The 10076-nt window shown below is 45.7% G+C and overlaps 1 protein-coding gene across 1 annotated transcript in view; it reads right to left on the bottom strand.

The window, feature by feature from the left end:
• Positions 1–10076, bottom strand: part of OTOA (otoancorin) — an 83808-nt gene that overhangs the window by 70589 nt on the left and 3143 nt on the right. The window contains exons 5-8 of the mRNA XM_011931967.1: positions 9801–9888; positions 7236–7367; positions 4943–5178; positions 640–743 (exon numbers count right to left, since the gene is read on the bottom strand). Coding sequence (XP_011787357.1) covers positions 640–743; positions 4943–5178; positions 7236–7367; positions 9801–9888 — 560 coding nt within the window. The remainder of the gene's footprint in view (positions 1–639; positions 744–4942; positions 5179–7235; positions 7368–9800; positions 9889–10076) is intronic.

The following is a 10076-nucleotide window of genomic DNA, read 5'->3' as shown; positions in this document are numbered from 1 at the left end:
CAGCATCTTGCTCTGTTGCCCAGGCTGGAGTCAATGGCTGGCACCATCTTGGTTCACAGCAATCTCTGCCTCCCTGGTTGAAGGGATTCTCCTGCCTCAGCCTCCTGAGTAGCTGGGATTACAGGTGTCCACCACCATGCCCAGTTAATTTTTGTATTTTTAGTAGAGATAGGGTTTCACCATGTTGGTCAGCCTGGCCTCTAAGTCCTGACCTCAGGCAATCCTCCTGCTTCTGCCTCCCAAGTGCTGGGATTACAGGCGTGAGCCACCGTGCCCAGCCTCTTCTCTCATTTTAATATAGATTTTTTAATACAGATTTTGAACTTGTAACCCTACTCAAGGTTCACATTGAATCTAAGTTACCATCATTATTTATATTCCACTAAAAAACTAGGACACAACATGGATTGTGAAATACAGAAATACAGACACATCATTATATCAGAGACTTCCACATGTGCAAATTGCATTAACAAAATGGGGTATGTGTTTTACTCCATAAGCCACATCAAACTGTTTTTCGAAGTGGTGGGAGGTAGTAAAAGTCAGAAGAGAACAACATCAAATCCATGTGTGAAGCACCTCTTTTGAAGATATTCTTCCCCCAAAAAGTGATCCCACCTCCAAGTACAGGCTCACCAGTGGCATTGGAGGATGTCTGCAATATCCCACTCATCCAGGAATAGAGAGCTCTCTGGGAATGAGCCGAGGTTTTGTCGTAGAGATCTTTGAACACTGCAGATCTAAATGACACAAACACGGGCATCAATTAATAACAAGCAGGTGGGGGCCGTTTTAAAGAGGGAGTCACAACAGCAAATGTGACCCAAAGCTGTCCTGTGTTAAAACCCTTCCCTCTCCTGGATGTGGAGAAATAGGAATGCTTTTACACTGTTGGTGGGAGTGTAAACTGATTCAACCATTGTGGAAGACAGTGTGGCGATTCCTCAAGGATCTAGAACCAGAAGTACCATTTGACCCAGCAATCCTATTACTGGGTATATACCCAAAGGATTATAAATCATGCTATTATAAAGACACATGCACATGTATGTTTATTGCTGCACTATTCACAATAGCAAAGACTTGGAACCAACCCAAATGTCCATCAATGATAGACTGGATTAAGAAAAGATGGCACATATATACCGTGGAATACTATGCAGCCATAAAAAAGGATGACTTCATGTCTTTGCAGGGACATGGATGAAGCTAGAAACCATCATTCTCAGCAAACTATCACAAGAACAGAAAATCAAACACCGCATGTTCTTACTCATAGGTGGGAATTGAACAATGAGATCACTTGGACACAGGGAGGGGAACATCACACACCAGGGCCTGTCAGGGGGTGGAGGGCTGGGGGAGGGATAGCATTAGGAGAAATACCTAATGTAAATGATGAGTTGATGGGTACGGTAAACCAACATGGCACATGTATACCTATGTATCAAACTTGCATGTTGTGCACGTGTACCCTATAACTTAAAAGCCTAAAAAAAAAACCTTCCCTATCCTGAATGTAAATTAGTTCAACCATTGTGGAAGACAGTGTAGCGATTCCTCAAAGATCTAGAACTAGAAATACCATTTGACCCAGCAATCCCATTACCGGGTATATACCAAAAAAATATAAATCATTCTGTCACAAAGATAAATGCACACATGTTCATTGCAGCACTATTCACAATAGCAAAGACATGTAGTCAACCCAAATGCCCATCAATAATAGACTGGATAAAGAAAATGTGGTACATATATACCATGGAATACTATGCAGCCATAAAAATGAATAAGACCATGTCTTTTGCAGGGACATGAATGGACCTGGAAGCCATTATCCTCAGCAAACTAACGCAGGAACAGAAAATGAAACTCCCCATGTTCTCACAAGTGGAAGCTGAACAATGAGATCACATGGACACAGGGAGGGGAACAACACACACTGGGGCCTATTGGGGGGTGGGATGGGGGAAGGGAGAGCATTAGGAAAAATAGCTAATGCATGCTGGACTTAACACCTAGGTGATGGGTTGGTAGGTACAGCAAACCACCATAGCACGCATTTACCTATGTAACAAACCTGCACATCCTGCACGTGTACCCCAGAACTTAATAATAAAAAATATCCCCATACACACACTCCTTAGCTATTTATAGCTATTTTTCCCATTTTCCTCTTCCCCTTCACAGCTAAACACCTTCCAAATAATATTCCATACATGTTGTCTCCACTTCCTCACCTCTTGGTCCTTTTTGGGGGAGGTGGGGGACAACTCTGTTGAGATATAATTCACACACCTTACAATTCACTCATTTAAAGTACACAATTCAGTCAGGTGCTGTGGCTTACGCCTGTAATCCCAGCAATTTGGGAGGCCAAGACGGGCAGATCACCTGAGGTCAGGAGTTTGAGACCAGCCTGACCAATATGATGAAACTCTGTCTCTACTAAAAGTACAAACATTAGCCAGGCAGGGTGGCATACACCTGTAATCCCAGCTACTTCAGAGGCTGAGACAGGAGAATCGCTTGAACCTGGGAGGCGGAGGTTGCAGTGAGTCGAGATGGCACCATTGCACTCCAGTCTGGGCAACAAGAGAGAAACTCTGTCTCAAAAAATAAAATAAATAAAATAAATAAAGTACACAATTCAGTGGGTTTCAGCATATAAGATAAAGAGCCAAAGATGTTCCCGATGGCATCATTTGAGTGTCTGGATCCAGCTGTGTCTGAAGTCAGCCCTATGCCTAAAACTGTTCAATTACATGTTCCAATAATACCCTTTTTGCTTCAAGCCAGTTTGAATGGGTTTTTCTGCCACTTGGGTTTACTGCTTACTCAGGTAAGCAGTAACCAATAAACTCTCTCTCCAATGATGTTCTCTTCCACAACCTGAATGAATGGCAGAGGGAGGAGACACTGAATTTAAAAGGAATAGTGTAATAGCCTGCAGAGCAAAAGGGTTTCATGTATATACATCTTAGTGAAAAAAACTGACACCCTAGAGAAAAGATGAGGTCAGTATACTGTCTGTTTCACCTACTGCCCTTTGGCTACAAAAGATAAAAGGAATCTCCCACATTGTTATCATCACATTGGGCTTTTCCTTCTTCTAAATCATTTTTAGATTTAGAAAGAGTGTTTTATGGCCGGGCGCGGTGGCTCACGCCTGTAATCCCAGCACTTTGGGAGGCCGAGGTGGGCAGATCACGAGGTCAGGAGATCCAGACCATCCTGGCTAACACGGTGAAGCCCCGTCTCCACTAAAAATACAAAAAATTAGCCGGGTGTGGTGGCAGGTGCCTGTAGTCCCAGCTACTCGGAAAGCTGAGGCAGGAGAATTGCTTGAAGCTGGGAGGCGGAGCTTGCAGTGAGCCAAGATAGTGCCACTGCACTCCAGCCTGGGCGACAGAGCAAGACCCCGTCTCAAAAAAACAAAAAGAAAGAGTGTTTTATGGCCATAAAGTGCTACGATTAGTTAAAGGAGGAAGTTGGCAGTGGTTGCAATGCCTATGGCCCTTCAAGTCCTAGACCCAATCCTCGAATTTGGTTTACATCAAAGCGCAATTTCAAGCAGGGCTGGCTGTAACCAACATACGCTGGCATGGCATCTCAAAAGGAGAAAAGTCCTCTTTTTTCAATGCTCTGTCACTCCTCCTGCTGTCCCTCAAGAAGGTCTCAGTTTAGTGCCAATGAGTCTTTCAAACACACTCAGACTGTTTTTAAATTAATAGAACAAGACCCAGGTTCACAGCCTTGGTGCTGTGGACTGAAAGTTTGTGTTTCCCCAAATTTCATGTGTTGAAATCCTAACTCCCAACATGACAGTATTAAGAGGTGGAGTTTTGAGGAGGTGATTAGTTTACGAGGCTGGATACCTCACGAATGGGATTAGTGCTCTTATAAAAGAGATCCCAGAGGGCTTGCTCACCCCTTCCACCACAAGGGGACATAGCGAGAATGTGCCACCTATAAACCAGAAAGTGAGCCCTCACCAGACACCGAGTCTGCCAGTACCTTGATCTTGGACTTCCCAGTCTCCAGAACCACGAGAAATAAACGCTTGTTGTTTATTAGCCACATAGTCTATGGTATTTTTGTTATAGCAGCCCAATCTGACTAACACACTTAAGCAAGCAACATATCTAGCTAGGATTTAGTGACACTTTTTTCCCACTGTATTTGTTTATGTGTTTTTTTGTTTTGTTTTGCTTTTGTTTTTGTTTTGATATGGAGTCTCACTCTGTCACCCAGGCTGGAATGCAGTGGCGCAATCCTGGCTCACTGCAACCTCCAACTCCCAGATTCAAGTGATTCTCCTGCCTCAGCCTCCCAAGTAGCTGAGATTACAGGCACCCGCCACCATACCTGGTTAATTTTTGTATTTTTAGTAGAGACATGGTTTTGCCATGTTGGCCAGGTTGGTCTCGAACTGCTGACCTCATGATCCACTCACCTCTGCTTCCCAAAGTGCTGGGATCACAGGCATGAGCTACCACACCCAGCCTAACTCTACAGATTTTAAGCTTTTGCTCCAAAACATGCATATAAACCTGTCCCTACCTGCCTTCTCCCTGCTGCCAGGTGATACCTCTTTGAATTCTCACTACAGCCCCTGAAGGATAGCATGATGAGTTAAGAAGGTGGGAGTGGCTGGTGTGGTGGCTCACACCTGTAATCCCAGGGCTTTGGGAGGCCAAGGCAGGTAAATCGCTTGAGGTCAGGAGTTCCAGACCAGTCTGGCCAACATGGTGAAATTCCATCTCTACAAAAAGACAAAAAATATCCGGGGTGGTGGTGCGTTGAGGCAGGAGAATCGCTTGAACCTGGGAGGCAGAGGTTGCAGTGAGCCGAGATTGCGCTACTGCATTCCAGCCTGGGTGACAGAGTGAAACTCCATCTCAAAAAAAAAAAAAAAAATGTGGGAGAAACCACTCACAGGTTCTTAAAGGCATCCTCGCGCAGGTCCCGAGGGAGCCGCTCTGTGATGTCTGGCTGGAGAAAGCTGCCTGAGGACCCCCTCAGCACCTTGCCCAGGATCTCCACACACTCCAGGGAGTTCATCACCTGGAAACATCTCTCTAGTGTGATGAGAAGCAGGCTGCGGTTCACGCCAGGGCTCTGCAAGGCTCGTTCTTGAATCTCTCCTAAGTCGATGATGATATCTTTCAGGTCCTAAAGCAATGAGAAAAGCCAGGGTCAGCTTGAGAACTGCCTCTCAATTTAGAAGCCCTGGGAGGGACCACACATTGCAACAGTGGGGAAAGTCAGGATCACTGTTTAACACCATGCTGCTATATTGAAACTTCTAGAGCTTTCCATTCCCTGCAGAACAAAGTCAAGGCCTTTATCTGCTCCACTCACTCTGGAACCTTCCCACTGTCCAGATACACCTGACCAGCATAACTCAGGCCCTTGGTCTACCTGGAATTCTGCATCTCTCCTTTTTCTGGTGAAATCTAGCTCATTCTTTAAGGCTGGGCTCCATTGCCATCTCCTTGGTGAAGTCTCTGATCCCTCCAACTTCCTCCTTCAAATCAGATTTCCCTCCCTTATGTGCCCGCAGGTCATCTTGAACCAAACTCTATAATGCATTAAAGGGACCCATGTGTCTTTCCTCCAAGCCTGTGGTTCTCACCTCTGGGTGTACATCAGAATCACCTGGGGAGCTTTTTTAAAGTTTGATTTTATTGTTGAGACAGGGTCTTGCTCTGTCACCCAGGCTGCAGTGCAGTGGTGTGATCATAGCTCACTGTAGCCTCAACCTCCTGGGCTTGAGCAATGCTCCCACCTCAGCCTCCCAAGTAGCTGGGACCACAGGCACACACCACTATGCTCAGCTGTTTTTTGTAGTGATGGAGTTTTGCCATGTTGCCCAGGCTGGTCTCAAACTACTGGGCTCAAGCAATCTGCCTACAACCACCCAAAGTGTTAGGGTTACAGGTATGAGCCACCATGCCCAGCCCATCTGGGGAGCTTTTGAAAAGGACTGGTTGGCCTGGCGCAGTGGCTCACATCTATAACCCCAGCACGCTGGGAGGCCAAGGCAAGTGGATCGCTTGAGCCCAGGAGTTTGAGACCAGCCTGGGCAACATAGGGAGATCCCATCCCTATAAAATAAATTTTTAAAAATTAGCTGGGTGTGCTGGTGCACACCTGTAGGTCCTAGCTGCTTGAGAGGCTGAGGTGGGAGGATCACTTGGGCTCAGGATATCAAGGCTGCAGTGAGCTCTAACTACACCACTGCACTCCAGGCTGGATGACAGAGCGAGCCCCTGTCTCTAAGGAAAAAAAAGAAGCCTCCATTTTACTGAGCATGGACTCTACTGTGCCAAGCTTGGAGCAAACATGCATCATCCGATTAATTCTCATGACAATCCTACAGGTTAAGCCCCATGGGTACTAGGGTCAGGCATTCCCAGGTTCAAATCCCAGGGCCTCCATTATCTGTATGTCCTGAGCAAATGACTTACCTTTTTTAAGTCCCAGTTTTTACGGTCTCAGAGGCCTTGCTTTGTGATATTCTTGGATCACTAACCTCATTTTGTGGAAATTAACTGTTTCTGTTTTTTGTCTCCCATCCAGACTGTGAGCTCCTTGAGGACAGAAGGATCTCTGTGTCCACTGGTGCCTAGTAATTTTTATTAGTGGAGGTTTATTGACCCAAACAATCAGGAGATCCTCAGATCCTCAATTAGGACCCCTCATTTCTTAGTACTTACAAAAATATGAATTAGGCCAGGCATGGTGGCTCACACTTGTAATCCCAGCACTTTGGGAGGCCAAGGCAGGCAGATCACTTGAGGCCAGGAGTTTGAGACCAGCCTGGTAAAATCTCATCTCTACTAAAAATACAAAAATTAGCCAAGCATGGTGGCACACACTTGTAATCCCAGCTACTTAGGAGGCTGAGGCACAAGAATCACTTATACCCAGGGGGCAGAAGTTGCAGTGAGCTGAGATTGTGCCACTGCACTCCAGCCTGAGTGACAGAGTAAGACTCTGTCTAAAACAAAAATAAAATAAAAAATTATAAGGCTCTTCATTTTAACTTTGGAGAAAATAAGTGAGAAAACTTAGATCCTAAAGCTCCCAGGGGGTTGGAGGAGGCAGAAGGAGAGAGGAAAAGACAATGAAGGGCCAAGGCCTAAGTCAGGCTCCATTTTATTCAATTCAACAACACCACGTGGTGCTGGACTTCCTCTATCCCCGGGATGCCAAGGGCGCCTCACCAAGCGGTCCTTCTTGTCTTCTAAGAGGCATTTCATGGCAGTGCGGAACTGCTGGGCGTCTGTCTTCCTCAGGTCCTCCAGCAGCTTCTGGGGCTGGTGCAGACGCTGCTCCAGGTGGTTTTCCACGGCTGCCTGTATTGGGGGTGTTGGGAGAGTCGGTGAGAACAGAAAGAGCAGGAGCACATGGTCAGCACCATGGCCAGCGGCCCAGCCCAGCCACCTCATTCCCTGCAGAGACCACAACTGGTGGCCAGCAGTCTGGTTGGGCCAGCTCCAAATTTCCTCATTAGCCGCCAACACGTAAAAGTGAGGGGCCAGGGGCGGTGGCTCATGCCTGTAATCCTAGCACTTTGGGAGGCCAAGGCGGGTGGATCACGAGGTCAAGAGATCAAGACCATCCTAGCCAACATGGTGAAACCCCATCTCTACTAAAAATACAAAAAAATTGGCTGGGCGTGATGGCAGGTGCCTGTAGTCCCAGCTACTCAGGAGGTTGAGGCAGGAGAATCACTTGAATCTGGGAGGCGGAGGTTGAGGTGAGCTGAGGTGGCACCACCGCACTGCACTCCAGCCTGGGCAACAGAGAGAGACTCTGTCTCAAAAAAAAAAAAAATCACTCATTATTTATCTGAAATTCAAATAAAATTGGACATCTGTTTTTTGTTTTTGTTTTAGAGACGGGGTCTTTCTTGGTTGCCTAGGCTGGAATGCAGTGGTATGATCATAGCTCACTGTAACCTCAAACTCTTGGGCTCAAGCAACCCTCCTGCCTCAGCTTTCCAAGTAGCTGGGACTACAGGCCACGCCACCACACTCAGCTAATTTTTTGTTTGTTTGCTTGTTTGTTTTTGTAGAGACAGGGTCTCACTATGTTGCCAGGGCTTGTCTCCAACTCCTGGTATCAAGCAGTCCTCCCACTTATGTCTCTCAAAGTGCTGGGATTACAGGCATGAGCCACCATGCAGAGCCACATCTGTATTTTTATTTGCTAAATCAGCAACACTTCTTCTGGGCCTCAGTTTTCTCTGCAAAATGGAGGCAATAAGAGAACTTACCACATAGGGTTATTATGAAGATTCAGTGTGTAAAGTGTTTTCGATAGTGGCTAGCACACAGTAAGTGCTCAATAGTGCCAGCTATTATTCTCTATCTTGACCAAGGTGAATAATGGCTTACTTGAAGCCTCACTCCTAAAATGAAAGGTCCTGTGGGTAGTATCATGACTGTCTTGTTCTCTACTGAGACCTCAGTGTCTGGAGCCATGCCTGGCAGAAAGCAGTTGTTAACTCAGTAGATATTGAATGAATAAATGAATATGGTATATACACAGGAAGAGATATATCAGGTTAAAGTTGATACATCTCATGAGCATCCATTACTGCTAGAGAAAGAGGGCAAGCATTGTTTCTCCTTCAGTTGCCCTGACTGATGAAGAGAAGAAAAGCAGATGCCATGTGGGGCCAACAGCCACCTCCAGCTAATGGGTATCCTGGGACCTGGCAGACAACAAGCTCTCTGAGTATATTTGTGACATCAGTGTTGGTTGATGTTTCCATTTTCATTAAAACGTAAATGAAAATGGAAACAATGAAGACATATGTCAGAACTTTATTCATTAATTAATGACATAAATGGCCTTTTGCTAAACTGAATAATTGTTTCTCAATACTGAAAGAATTTTTCTCCAATTTTCTGTGTTATCCACAGTGTAATGAAAAAGACACAACATGCCACACTAGGCTAATAGTTGGGCAGGTGCTGTGCAGTTCACCGCAGTCACCACCGCAGGCATGAGCCCTATTGCCCCTTCAGGCAAATATCCTTTGCCACCTATCAACACGCTTGTGCTACTGTTTTCATTACAGTAGAGTTAAAAGAGGAAAAAATACATTTCTTGGACCCATGGTAGAAAGACTGATCACTATATCCAAATATCCACTCTCTCACTGCTCTTCATCAATTGAACCCTTCAACTTTTAGTTGGGTACATGTCTCCTTTGCAGTAAGATGTGACTATGGTGTGTGAGCCAAGCTAATGTGTGCAGAGGGAATTGTGTAACTTGCAAGTCATATCCTCAGAAGAGAAGATGCTTACCCTTGTCTTCTTCTCACCCCTCCCCTGGATTGGAGAAGGGATGTGGTGTTTCCACGACATGGGCAATAACTCCCCAGGAGATGACAAAGCAAAAAGATAAAAGGAACCTGGGTCCTTGGGTAACCTTATGGAATAGAGCTGCCTTTTCTCTGTGACTCTCCCACTTAGCTCTGGACTATTATATGAGAAAGAAACTAACTAAACTGTTTGAGCTGCTGTCATCTGGGGGTCTTTTTGTTATAGCAGCTCAGCCTATGCCCTAATATACCATGTCTCCATCAAAGGTGGAAAAATGAAAGAGAGACAAAATAGCTTATATCATGTTTCAAGAAAAACTGGACAGAACCTTTTTCCTTGCAGAAGTAACGACTATCTCCACATCCAGCCCACTTCTCCAACTTACCTGGCCCCTGAGTTTGCAATCCCTGAGCACTGGGATGGGAACATACAGATGGGTCTCAGGTACACACCTGCAGGCTGGAGATGGTGAAGGCAACATTCCGGGAATTCAGATAGGCCAGGACTCTGTGGGACAGGTCATCCATCCACACATGGGAGCTTCAGTTGAAGACAGATGGGAAAAGATCACAATGACAGATTCTCCTACAAGCACTACTGTACTAGCTAAGTGCCCAGGGGACAGGTCGGGATGGACCAGGGGTGTTAGAAACTTTGTGCTTGGAAGTGGGAGGTTTCTCTTTTCTTTTCTTTCCTTTTTTCTTTTCTTTTCTTTCTTTCTTTCTTTT

This window comes from Colobus angolensis, unplaced genomic scaffold (assembly GCF_000951035.1).
Source record: "Colobus angolensis palliatus isolate OR3802 unplaced genomic scaffold, Cang.pa_1.0 Scaffold92, whole genome shotgun sequence".
Lineage (NCBI taxonomy): Eukaryota > Metazoa > Chordata > Mammalia > Primates > Cercopithecidae > Colobus > Colobus angolensis.
Note: the sequence above shows the minus strand (reverse complement) of the source record. Positions and strands in the feature narration are given on the sequence as shown.